At 47.1% G+C, this 13,504-nt stretch overlaps 1 protein-coding gene across 1 annotated transcript in view; it reads left to right on the top strand.

Annotated features, from left to right (window-relative positions):
* Positions 1-13,213, top strand: part of LOC8037366 (potassium voltage-gated channel subfamily H member 8) — a 56,514-nt gene extending 43,301 nt beyond the window's left edge. Inside the window, exons 10-14 of the mRNA XM_040223395.3 lie at positions 1,625-1,824; positions 2,568-2,817; positions 3,892-4,115; positions 11,630-11,969; positions 12,621-13,213. Coding sequence (XP_040079329.1) covers positions 1,625-1,824; positions 2,568-2,817; positions 3,892-4,115; positions 11,630-11,969; positions 12,621-13,213 — 1,607 coding nt within the window. The remainder of the gene's footprint in view (positions 1-1,624; positions 1,825-2,567; positions 2,818-3,891; positions 4,116-11,629; positions 11,970-12,620) is intronic.
* The last annotated feature ends 291 nt before the right edge of the window (positions 13,214-13,504 follow it).

Raw genomic sequence — 13,504 nt, 5'->3', positions numbered from 1 at the left:
ACCCGTGACCCGCTAAACTAGAGTAGCTGGCAGAATAAGAACGGCAAGGCCTGTCTTTTGTACGTCTGACCTCCAGCATGCACTCGTTGCCTTCCACCGTGCTTTGTCGAAGGTAGGAAGCTCTCGCTGGAAGCGGGACAACTCAATCTCCTCACTGCCCTTCTAACCCTTGTCAGTGACCACAGACCATAGGATAATGGGCCAGGTCAGTGGGCCATAGGATAATGGGCCAGGTCACTGAGCCATAGGATAATTGGCCAGGTCAGTGACCATAGGATAATGGGCAGCTCCATTTGAAAGCGGCTTTCATTTTTCTTGCGAGCGAGCTTATTTTATCTCCTGCCAATCGCTCTTCTAAGGTTCGCTTTTGCCTCCTGAAAGCTTTGTGCATAATTTCGTTAGTCAAGTGCCCATGATTTCCCGATTTTGGCCAGTGGATGTGCCTCTTCGCGAATGACATCTTGCGGTTTCCCACTGGCGATGCCAAATATAAAAACGCGGGAGAATGCGTGACGAAAGTCCGCATAAAAGACAATTTTAACGTACGTATTGGTATGACTAGCGCCTTAGCTAATTAAAAAAAAACACGTTTCACGAGGCGTTTTGTTTGCCGTAAACTTTACAAATAACGTAATTCCAGCCTTCTTAGATTAAATTGTTAAATTTTTGCGCAATAAAGATAACACAAAAGCTTCGCTTGAGGGCATCTGCGAAGAGGAACCTCCACTTTCCAGAGCACCACGAAAAAAACTTAAAATGCAATGCATTGGTAATATCTGGAGCGCTACGGATCGTAAACATATTGGGGATTATTCATTACCAGCTTGAACGTGCTAATTAACTGAAAGCTTTTATTGCGGTTTTGGTAGGGAAATTTCTACACCATATACATAGATGCACTCATTTCAAATTACTTAACGCCTTCACGTACCGTAACGCAACAAAAGGGAGAAGAAAATTAAATATTTGTGTTTTCAAAATTGTTAAGCCTCAAGTTGACCCGGGCTGAATCCAAAACAGGAAAGAGAGAAAAGTAGAATTGAAACAATAGGCAACATACCGACCTAGGGCCTGCGCGAAGAAGAATGCTAATCCTTGAAAACCTGGGGCAGGACAAACTGACATGCACCTTAATGAATGACTCGAAGTTTATCTCAATGACCTATTTTTTGGCGCCACTGTGTGCCCAAACTTAGAGTTTCAAATGCAAAAGTTACGCACATCCTTACAACATTCAAGCGATCGCGCTAAACCCTATTGAAAATCTTTGTAGCCACGTGCCGCCTACGTAAAATTACTCATTCAAACCCAAAGAGACCCATCTGATTATCCTATATACGGCGCTTTCGGTCCAAACGTTCTAGCGCGCGCGCCATGAAGACCGTTCCAATGATCCCCCTTTGTCCGCTACCATCTTTGTTTACTGGGTTGTTGTACCCCAACCATGCACGCGCAGCGTCCCTTTTCTACAAAACATCTGCCACCACGCAGGCCTCCAGAGCTGAGGCGCGCCTAGAATTATCAAAAGCATTAGCTTCTCATCCCAGCGAGATCGAGCGCAGACAAGTGCTGCGTCAGTGTGTGTCGGCTTGTCATCGTCTCTCTACTCTTTCTCCGATGGCAGCCCTGATGCACGCTGTGGTGTTCGGCAACGTGACGGCCATCATCCAGCGGATGTACGCGCGGCGGTCCCTGTACCAGACCAAGCTGCGGGACCTGAAGGACTTCTTCCGGCTCCATCAGCTCCCCAAGCAGCTCCGCCAGCGCATGATGGACTTCTTCCAGACCACCTGGTCGCTCAACAACGGCATAGACCCAAACGACGTGAGGACAGGATGCGTCCGCCCGGTTCTGACGTTGTCCAACGTTGCGACGACGTGTCGGAGTGGAGGAAAATGAGCAGCGCGAATTAAACTTTTTGCACACACCAGCACGTAACGAACTCCCTGTCGCTGTATTTAAAAAAGTATGCGTTTATGTGAAGCACTAGTTCTAAAAGCTAAAATGTATTTATGGTAGATTTGCCTGCCTAAAAATAATAGTTCGTGGCATTTTTGTTATGTCCCCCAAGTTCCAGATAAAAACGGTCGAAGATCACCATTATAATCCACCTCCAACCATGACAATTCCGCTACCTACTATTAACTTCTGCTGCCGATCACCAACCTCGAGTGGTTCCGGTAGCTAGTCGGGCGGTCTTAACGGGTGGAATACATCGCGAAAATCAACCAAAAAACGCACAAAATGGGGAACATGCGATAATCGTTCGGTGCTATAGAAAAGAGACTAGGACGTTGAATGCATGTAAATAGCAAATATGGTAGCTAGCGTAAAAACACGACTGCGCCTTTTCTGCTATAAATACTCACGCGTGATTCGTTTACAATATGGAGATGAACTATTTTCTCGTTTTTCAAACTTCGTGCTATTTCCTCAAAGTTTTTTTCGCGCACAAGGAGTAACATAGGTTGCCCCATGTTTCTCCGTGGGGCAACAAGACTCGCTGTGTGACGACAGAAGCGTGCCGTCCACAGAACACGGAAGCAAGTTACGTTTTCTACACGCAGGTGCTCCGCGAGTTCCCGGACGAACTGCTGGGCGACGTGTCCATGCACTTGCACAAGGAGATCCTGTCGCTGCCCATCTTCGAGCCGGCGCCGCAGGGCTGCCTCAAACTACTCTCGCGCCACGTGCGCAGCAACTTCTGCGCACCGGGGGAGTACCTGGTGCACAAGGGCGACGCCCTGTCCTACATCCACCTCGTCTGCAACGGCTCCATGGAGGTGCTCCAGGAGAGCATGGTCGTCGCCATCCTCGGTCAGCCGCCCTTTTACGCGCCATCGGCTGGTCCACAGGGACATGTACTATACATGCATAATCGATGGGCTTGGCGTGGATGCGTTTACTGCCTTGTAAAACAAATTGTGGTCGCGCCTTCCCGATTCTTAGTGAATGATTTCTTTGTTTCCCTTGCTGAACATTAGAGGTCTCTTGGCCTGGAACACGTCTCCCACTGGTGTGCTTAGCGTCCTATTCCGCCCGTACATCAAAAGTGGTCCCAAAGTGGCAACGAATGACGCCACAAAAGCCGGAGTGTCATGCTGTGCTGCTGTGTCATTGCTAGGATCGCGGCCGGAGACAGTGTGACATTTCTGTAGCGTCATCGGGTGAAAATCGAGGGACCGCTTGTTAGGACGCGGTATAAGCACACCAATCGGAGACACGTTCCAGAGACCGTAGCCAAACTTCTCCTGTCATGCTACTGCAGGGGACACTTGACACCTGCCTTAGAGGGGTGTATATTTTTTTGTTTTCGTTGTTCTAACTTCTTAATTAGATTGGCTTGGTTCGTCTCTGCATGCCATGTGCGGGCGCTACAAGTTTCGATTCCGGAATAGTTTGGGTTTTTTTGTGCTTCTGTTTGGTTCGCAAGACACTGCACAGTGCTTACTTGTAGCTTAAAAATAAATCTCCCAAAAGCTTTCCCGAGTTAGCCGAGGTTTCGCTAAGAGACTTGGCTTTTTCGGGGCAATATTTCGCAGGCCAAGCCTCGTAGCGAAGCGTTGGTTGCCACATGAGAGACTCAGTAACTTCTTTTTCAAGATTTTTAGTACCAGCTTGTACCACATATGTGTTGTTTTTTTACTTTAAGTTGTTGATTTTTTCACTCGTGGAGACTATAATGAACGTATCAGGGTAAAGTAAAAAAAATGGTACAAAGGTACTGGGACATAGCAAAGCTGTACTATTAAGTATTATGCTTAAAGAACTTGTGCTCTCACACTGTTCGTTGTCAATTACACCAATGAGGCTCAGATCAAGTATGGAGCCACATCACTGTAACAACGTATACGGTACACGAAACAAACTTTCTTTCGTGCACGCACGCAGGCAAGGGCGACCTGGTGGGCAGCGACATCTCACTAACGTCCGGCGCCGAGACCGTGATGAGGTCGAGCAGTGACGTGAAGGCCCTGACGTACTGCGACCTCAAGTGCCTTTTCATCCCGGGTCTCCTCGAAGTGCTCAAGCTGTACCCGGAGTTCGCCGAGAGCTTCTGTCACGACATTGTCCACGACCTCACCTACAACCTCAGGGAGGGATACGAGAACGAGGTAAAGACCCATAGCATGCTCGCCCAACGGGATGTACCAGTGCCAGCTGGGAGACGAGGCCCGCGCGTTACGTCATCTTTAGTGGTCCCGAAGGCCGTGTTTAGCGCAAACAGGGTGGAGAGCTTGACAAGAACATGCGGCAAAGCGGAAAACGCGTGTGACTAGTCAGGCGATGTTTCTCGCACGATTATAGAATGGTGCTGCCATCTACTTTCGATCTTCCTTCGGACGCATAGACAGCCTTAACTGTAGCGTTTGAATGATCGCGCAGCGTCATCCCGTTCGCGAAGAATCATCTGCAACGCTTTATGTGAGGATCAGAAGGAATTGCCTTTTGCTGTAAAGTGAGACGCTCCAACTGCTGCCTTAAAATGCAAAATAATAACATTGAGACATATTTTGAAAGACAAGGTCGAATAAACGTTTCTTTTCCGCAGTTCTTTGTACAAAGGGTATTAGGTGGCCTGGCTGCTGGATAGCATGAACTTGTTCACATACTCATTTCTGCAGCCATTCTTAGTCACACTGTCCGCAAAGCTCCTGGTACAGACTCTGTTAACGATCGAAGACTATGGTTCGTAGAGTAGGAAATGCGCGTCATGTAGACGAAAATTGGCCTAGGAACAAAACCCTCACTGTCACAGTTATGCCATGTGATCAGTTAAGGATTTACTTTTTTGTCTTCCAGATATCTCTATCGAGCGGTGTTTTATCGAAGAACCGAAGTTTGGGCAAAGTAATTCCAATTCTGAAATCAGGTAGTTCAAACTGTGTGTATAAGCATATACTGATTTAAATCGCATGCATCAGTCAAAGGCTCATGTAACATGTTCTTTAAAAAAAACTTTTTGTTTGCTTTTTTCTAGAAAAACGTCGCACCTTTACAAATTACCAGCACGGTGTCCGAAAGGGCTTGACCACATACACATATCTGGTGAGGTGCCTAAGTTCTGCGAAACAATATGAGGAAGGGGTGAAAACCATTTTATCCTTTCGTTCTCATTCCAAAGCACATTAACACAATCAAATTTTACTTTGGAAACATGCATAATTTTGATATCGTGATTACTGCTGAAAATAGCATTTCAGTAGAGATGATAAAAATTGTACGCGAAGTAACATATCGAAATTGTGTTTATAATTGATGTCCAATCGGCAACTTTATATGGGTGAAACAAAAAAGAAAGGCAGCTAGTAAATTTAGTTACAAAACAAAAACAAAGCAAGGAAACCAAAATAATCGACATGTGCGAATAATGTGTTGTTTTAACCTGATGTTCGTCAAAGTCATGTATTCATCAACGAACACTACAACTACGATCATCATGAAAGTATATCTGTGTGTCGCAAATTATTGGTTTATGAATACCGATATATATCTTAGTTGACGATGCTAACGATGTGGCGAAATGAATTAATTTGATTTCAGGAATTTTGTAGAGATATACCAAAAACAACTAAACAAGAAAACTGTTGTCCTCTAAACCCTCAAAAATTATTTTGAGGGTTTAGAGGAATAAAGCTGCATTTAGTACCAAGCAAAGGGTTTGTGCAGCAACAGGTATATTTGCAGTATTACGTGCGCATTTTTTAAGCAAACCGGGGTTGTATTGTTAAAGACGGTATGCATAATAAATATCGAAAAGCGCTAAGAACAAGGACAAGACGTAAAACAAGACAGGACAAAAACTTACTATCAACTGACGTTTTAATACATTAGTAGTGAAAGACAACGCGGAAGTGGGTGATGTGCTACTTAAAAAGGCAGAAACGGGTAATAATGATTTTAAAAAATGAACGTGGAAACTTTTTTGGAAATTCCATAAATTATATAGATTATTGAACATTAATATTTCATGAAGCTCTTAAAAAACGTTATATTTTTTTTTTTTTTAAAGAAGTTGACGTAGTTTATTTCTTTGTCAGACAGACCTACAGACGGTGCACTAATGCACGTATCCCCTTTAACTTTGACGGTGTGGGCCTCATAAATCTCTCTACTGTTCGGGTTATGATACCGCTTGAGGACTTTAATTTCGCTATACACTGGTGTGCATATGCAGTCTCTAATGTGTATAGCTAGGAGTCCAGCCGGTGTCAACTTAAATGGCAAGCTCTCGCAGTCTGGTGTTAACACGGGTGCCAGTTTGGCCCACGTAGACTTTTCCACAGGTAAATTGTATCTCGTATGTGACACCTACGCTGCAGTCAACCTATTTTTTTGCATGTTGTACGGTGCGTTGGTCAGTTTATTCCTTCTAGGGGTTAATTTTAGGGCAGAGCCTTTTTAAGCTGGCCTGCCGCATAGAGTACTACTTGAATGTCCAACCTGTTTGCTACCCTTATCAAGTTGTAAGATATTTTGTGAATGTACGGTATAACATCTGGCCGGCGGTTCTTGTCAACTTTTCCTTCTAGTCTTCCGTTAGTTGTCATCAATGTTTCTACGACTTCATGCAGGATAGAAATTGCTTATCCACACTCCTTAAGCCGTTCCGCTTGTGCTTCAAAGCTCCTCCCTGCTGTGTGGTCACAGGATTTCAAGAGGGCTGTGCTCAGGCAACGTTTTGCTATTTCTCTTTTTATCGGCTTAAAATAAGCCGAGTCGTACTGTATTTGTTTTTACGACTCGGCTTGCTTCTAGGCTTATAAAAAGACGAATAGCGAAAAGCTGTCTGAGCACAGCTCTGTTGAAATCGTGTGACAACACAGCAGGAAGAAACTTTGAAGCACAAGTGGATTAAGGAGTGGGGATGCCCGAGTTCTATAATGCATGAAGTCGTAGAAACATTGATGACAACTAACGAAAGACGAGAAAGAAGGATTGACAAGAATCGCCGGCCAGTTGTTATAGCTTACATCCACAAAAATAGCTCACAACTTAAAAAGGGTAGCAAACAAGTTTGACATCCAAGTAGTACTCCCTGCGCCAGGCAAACTTAAAAGGCTTTGCCCTAAACTTAACTCGCTGAAGGAATCGACTGACCGATGCACGGTACAACATGCAAACAAATATGTAGACAGCAACGTATGTGTCATATACGAGATACCATTTACCTGTGGGAGAGCCTACGTGGGTCAAATTGGCAGGTGTGTTAACATCAGACTGCGAGAGCATACCCTTTCACTTAAGTCAACACCGGCTGAACACCTAGCTATACAGGTGAGAGATTACAAAGGCACCCCAGTGTTTAGCCAAACTAAAGTCCTCGGGTGGTTTTATAACTGGAGCAGCAGAGAAATTTATGAGGCCCACACCATCAAAACTAAAAGTGGTACATGAAAAACAAAAATTGGGGCTATGTTTATACAGGCTAAAACTTGGTCTGCCTCAACGGGCGACGAGTCTCCCAGCTGCCGATGAGAAATTTAGCCAGTGCGGTAGAACCTCTAGCCTGGGGTTTTTAACGTGCAGCACACAGTAGTGATACACGACCGCACGCCGGTGCGATGCTCATCCAGATTGAAGCGGGCAGGGGTAAGGATTCAACCCAGGATGCTGGGTTCTGCAGCGCGAGCTTTCGCTCCACGGTGCGCTAGCCCACTGGGCCACCGATCCGATCAACTGGCCACCGATCGAAAAAGCTTCCTCTTCCACACTTTCCACTAAATTATTATTTCATCTTCTGTTGTTTTTAATGAACACATCACTCACTTCCTCCTTGTCTTTCACTACTAATGCATTAAAACGTCAGTTGATAGTAAGTGCTCGTCCTGTCTTGTTCCACGTCTTGACCTTGTTCTTTGCGCTTTTTCGATATTTATTATGCCTAGCAAATTAGCACAACAGTTAATTTTATTAAAGATACGCATACCTAGAATATTTGATTTCAAAGCAATGTACATTTTATGCAAAAGGAATTCAGCAGCTTCAAAGTTTCTACCGAGTTTCTTATCACCTTTTCGCGGTCATCTCATTTGGAGCCTTAATTGTCCAAAATAAAAACAATCGTTTTTACAGAGGAGCTGTTAAGGGCTAGTTTCCTCAGGATCGTGTCCGCCAGCAAATAGATGTCGACAAAACACTCGAGACAGCTACCGCCATCGCTCATAGATGGCGGCAACTTGTCCAGCCTTTCCACTCTGGCTTGCCGACTTGCGGCCGGCCATTACTTCAATCCCACCAGAGTACAGCTTCGCTGGTCTACCTTCTTCAACAAAGTGGAAAAACTAAAAGTTTTTTTTCTTTTTTTTTTACCTTTATTGCATAGCAAAGTGCAATGTAATACTTTTGGCAGTTATATACGAAATTTTACGTATAGACGCAATTTTATTGCAATCTTTTTGTATAGTACCTTTTTATCCTTAAAGGGAGACTGAGCTCCCCAAAAACATCTTGCCTCTGCTGCTTGACCTGCTTTGTTCGTTCTTTTTTTTTTTTTTTTTTTCGTGCTACATACCTTTCAAGCTATACTTCGTTTTTCGGACTTTGCCAACACTATCCTTCAATCACAGCCAATCAGACGTCGGCGTTCTGACGTCACCACAACCCCTGCAAAAGAAGCAGACGAACTTGCGCTCCGTATATTACCGGTTAAACCAGACGCGCAAAGGATCGTATGTAGCTTCGTCTGCGGTCCGACCAGTGATATTTGCCATACCGAGCTAATACGCTCGCGCATTAGCTAATAAAGATTGCAACTTGGGTACGAGCAATATACACCGCTTGGCATCCTAGCCGGGTATGCATCTACATTCCTGCACTGCGACCTACAGGGAGGGGGGACTTGGTGAATGACGGGGCTGAAAATATGTTTCGAACAGAAAAGTCGGGGCTCCTATCCACGCTGTGAATAGGAGCCCCGTGATACGATTGCCCACTGCACCATACCAAATGATTGACGAAAGAAAAGTAAATCCACTGTACCTAAACGTCTTTAGATATGAAAGGCAAGTGACATCACTCCCCACGTCGCAAGCTGCTGTCGCCGCGGCAGCGGGTGGTTCCCGTTTCGACCCATTCCCAATACAACCTTCCCGTCTGTACCTTCCTGTTTCGACCCGGCTCAAAACGACCTTCTCGTTTCATCCTTTCCCATTTTGCCCTTTCCCGAAACAACCTTCCCGCTTCGGCCATCGTTCGGTTCGTTTGTATTGTTCGTTAACAGTTGATTAGGTTCAAGTGTCCAGTGTCTGTTCTCCTTGCTCACATCACTTCTCCCTCTCCCGAAACAACTTCGGAGACATGGCACCGTAAGGTAAACGCTGTGTCAGGGAGGGCTCACCCGAACATTTACAACTTCATCGACCTGCAAACGGGATGAGGCATTGACAAGGATATCGCTGCAGCAGCTGGCAAATGGTGGTGCCGTGCGGGCCAGGTGACCGCCGCGAACTATCACAATTGGAGTGTCGCCTTTCTGATGGCAGATTTTCCTGCTCAACTTCCTCAACAAAGGCGATAGCATTTTGTGGTTTATGATCTTTGCCTGTGTACGCGACGGTTCTGTGTTTGAACTTGTAAGAAAATGAAGTCGCAACCATATGCCCGTCAGCCTGTCTGATTTATCACTTTTAAAAATATCCTACTCACTATAAGGAAGTTTTAGAATAACGTACGCAAGCGTTTTCGGTAACCTAAAAATAGCGTCGCGATATAAAAACTTAGGCAACGCTAATTTTTGCTTACTCAAAGTGCTTGCCTGCGTTACTCTAACACTTTATTAGGGAGTTTTCGTAGACCGCGTTTCCCCTTTCGCTAAGCCCTCCGCAACGAAGAAGCCGCTACTGCGCCTGCGCGCCGATGGCCTTGACTGTAGAGTTCTGGGTATCGTAGCGGGTTGCGGAGGAGCGTCGTGTGATGTCGAAAATGGTCTACGAAAGCTCCCTGTTATTGTACAGAGCGCGAAACCGTTAACACGAACAAGCGATTGTTGGTTTTAGCTGTTTGTCTAAAAAAAAATCAGAAGACTGCCATCAACATTATTAATGTGTTTGAAAGTGCTCATCTGGGCCACTAACCTAAGCGGTAAAATGTGGTACCTTCTAATACCATTTCGAAGTAAAATTCGAAAAATTGTCAACATCGTGTTCGTGGTAACGTTGTCGCGCAGTGTACATAGTCCATTTCGTAGTAACGCATTTCGGGGACCATCTTGAAAGAAACGTTTTAAGTGGTTGAAGTAGAAATATATTTCGTTGAAGCTTGTCTGAAAGTATTGCATATTTTAAGAATACGCTTACAAGCAAAAATATTTCACTACATAACTGAATTGCTCGCCTGCACCTTTGCATTAATTTCATTAACATGATTTCGGGACATATTCTTAAGCAGAAAAACTGCGCAAACCAGGATTAGAACGATGGACACTTTTCGCGAAGAGGTTGAGATGTGTGAGGCTTTGTACCAACGGGTTCAAACGGGACGTATTCAAACGTAAAATATGTCTTGGCTACGGGTTCAAATATGAAGGGCGTTTCGGGGACAGGTTCAGACGGGAAGGTCGTTTCGGGAATTGGTCGAAAGGGGACGGGTTCAAACGGGAAGGTCGTTTCGGGAATGGGTCAAAACGTCACGGGTTCAAACGGGAATGGGTTGTTTCGGGCTACACCCGCGGCAGCAGCTTGCTCAACAGTAATCTTTACTGGGAAACGTATATGCGGTAGCGCTACGTGCTTCGCATTGTTATAGGGAACGCCTTATCATCAATCATCTGGTTCGGATGCTCATTCTGTGCTTGATTCTTCATGTATGTTGTATGCGTGATGTATGCATTTTTCGCTTCAATCACCGAATTTTTTTTTTTGTTATTTTTACGTGAGGACGCAGATACCCGACACGAAAAATACCATACCAACGAGCTGTAAAAAGAAAAATGTCTGCCGCTGTGACACTGAACATGACATGAGTACGTGAAACGTCATGCTCAGTGTCAGGGTGCAGACTGCTATTTTTTTTTTTTTTTTTAATTCTAAACGTATCTTTATTTTGTCATTCACTGACCTCTCTCTCTCTCTCTCAGCCAATAAAAACCTTGCAGGGACAATGAAAACGCTAAAGGCCCGTTCACACTCTTACGACTGAGTAAGACCGAGAGAGGCCAGACCGGTTTTTAAGCCTCTTGCGATCTCTTAGGACCAGCTTCGCTGCAGCGCATCCGGTCCTAAGTAGTCGCAAAAGGCTTAAAAACCGGTCTGGTCTCTCTCGGTCTTACTCGGTCGCAAGAGTGTGAACGGCGCCTACGAAGCGCGCAGACAATACCTGCGCTTCTCCGTCAGCGACTATACGGCCTGCAAGTTTGTCTGCTCTTCGCGCACATCGGGCCTTCGCTTACCCTCCAGATAAGCCTATACATGCTTTCATACCCCCCCCCCCCCCCCCCCCCACCGATCTTAGCCAATGACGGCGAGTCTTTGAATACCTCGTCGTCGCGCGTTTTCTTTCTTCCCCGTTCATTGGCGTGCCGAACCACGCGTTCCGGTGCACCAAGGACGCGTTTTGGGACAGTCGCGCTCTTCGTATGACAGCCAGTCGGCTGTTCTGCGCACTAACCGATTCTACGTGTCCCACGCAGGCGGAGGAAACGAACGGCGTCTGTTCTCTCACCTTGCCGTCCATCTCGGAAGACGACGAGGAGACGGACAGCAACGAGACGGCGCCCGGGTCGCCGGTCTCCAACACGCAGGACGCCGCCGGAGGCAAGCCTGCCAAGGACGAGCCCTGGGAAGCAGGCGGCGCCGCCAAGGCGTCCGCGGCGGCCGCGCAGCCGCTGCTCACACCCGCGGCAGCCACGGTTCGAACCACGGAGACCGTGTTCCCGCCGCGGAGAACTTCGGTTCTGGGTTCGCCGTTCCGGACGCCCGGCTCCATCGCCATGGACAAGCTGCGGCCCGTGGCGACGCTACCGCACCTCGGTGGGTAGCAGTAGAGTTCCTGCATATAGCTATATAGATATATAGCGTATCGAGGAACTCCAGGTGGCAGGGTCCTCTTGCTGCCCGTGTGGCGAACGGTCGATCCGTGGCACCGCTAGAACGCTTTTCGTATTTCGGAAGATGAGCAGAATTTCCTAAAATAAATTATGCTGTTCTCTTCATGGAGGAGCCGTGTGCGTGTTTGAATCTTATTGATCAATATTCGTAAAATAGGCTATCCTGTCAGTTTGTTAGAAACAAGAGCCTAGATATAAATCATATTTCGCTGTCAAATTAAAAGATAGTCAATTTAAGTTTCGCACGCTATTTCTTTAAATGTCGATAGTACGCTGCACCCTAAGAACTGCAGACGAGCTTGCGCCAAGGAAAACAAACTCCTCGAAGGCGGAGTTCTGTTTTGTGGACGCGAATCCTTAGAAAATGCCACTGACGAATTCTGATCACTTGACGTCAGAAAATGGTGTATTTGACTGGAGGCGCAGAGGCGACCATTCCTCTTTGGGAATTGCGAGAGAGAGCTTTCACTGCGGTCTTTATGTTGTAAGAAACGGTACGCAACTCGTGTAACCTTCCCTTGTGCACTTCATAATTGCGGCGCTGACATTCCGCTCCCTTCTTTCCTCCTCCCAGGCCGGTCCGTGGAGCTGTTCGAGATCCGCGACGAGATGGAACAACTCCGCGGAAGCGTGGACCGCCTCGACGTCCAACTCAAGAGCGTGTCCCAAGACGTCAGCGGGCTGGCGCAAGAGCTCCGCGCCAGCGCCCGCCTGCTGCAGCAACTCTGCAACGGCGGCCAGCAGCCAGCGTCCCCGCCGCCACCCCCGATTCCCCTACTACCCCAGCCGCACCCGTTCGGCCCTCCGCGAAGGGTCTCCCACCAGGGTTCCCAGACGGACTGCAGCCTGCTCGAGGAGATGCTGGCCAAAATGGCCGACTCGGGCTCCCCCCCGCCCAACTCGGGCTACTCGTCGGGCTCTTCCAACGAGGAACGGGTCAAGTTTGTCATCGGGCACCCGTCGCCGCGACGCTGCATCGCGTCGTCGTCGGACGACAGCGCCCTGCTCAGCGTCTCCAGGGACCACCTGGTGCCGTCGGCCACGCTGTCCCCGCGCTCCTGGCAAGTTTCGGCCGAGTTCACGGAAGTGCCCGCGTCTCCCGGAAGATCCGATCACGTGGTGGATGTCGAGGACAACCTACGCCGACGACTCTCCACGGAACTATAGGAGGAAGCGGAAACCAATCCACGTCTCACAGCACCTCTATCAACGTACATTGGGGGACTTTCGGCTCGTCGAGTTCCCCTCGCATCCGACAGGAGTTCCTGGAACTGGTCGCAACTGCGTTTTTGTGGTTTGTTGCTACAAGATCCTATGGTCCAAAGTAAAGCGGGGAAAAAAACGGCTAGGGTTAATGGTCCAAAGATTGTGTGTCACGGCCCGGAATATTCGTGGGCCGTGATCGAATGGGCTACCTGAGTCCAATGTCCAAGGACAACAGTGTGCCTCCATCGAGGC

This window comes from Ixodes scapularis, unplaced genomic scaffold, assembly GCF_016920785.2.
Source record: "Ixodes scapularis isolate PalLabHiFi unplaced genomic scaffold, ASM1692078v2 PGA_scaffold11__112_contigs__length_91849675, whole genome shotgun sequence".
Classification (NCBI taxonomy): domain Eukaryota; kingdom Metazoa; phylum Arthropoda; class Arachnida; order Ixodida; family Ixodidae; genus Ixodes; species Ixodes scapularis.
This window is presented reverse-complemented; position numbering and strand designations above follow the sequence as displayed.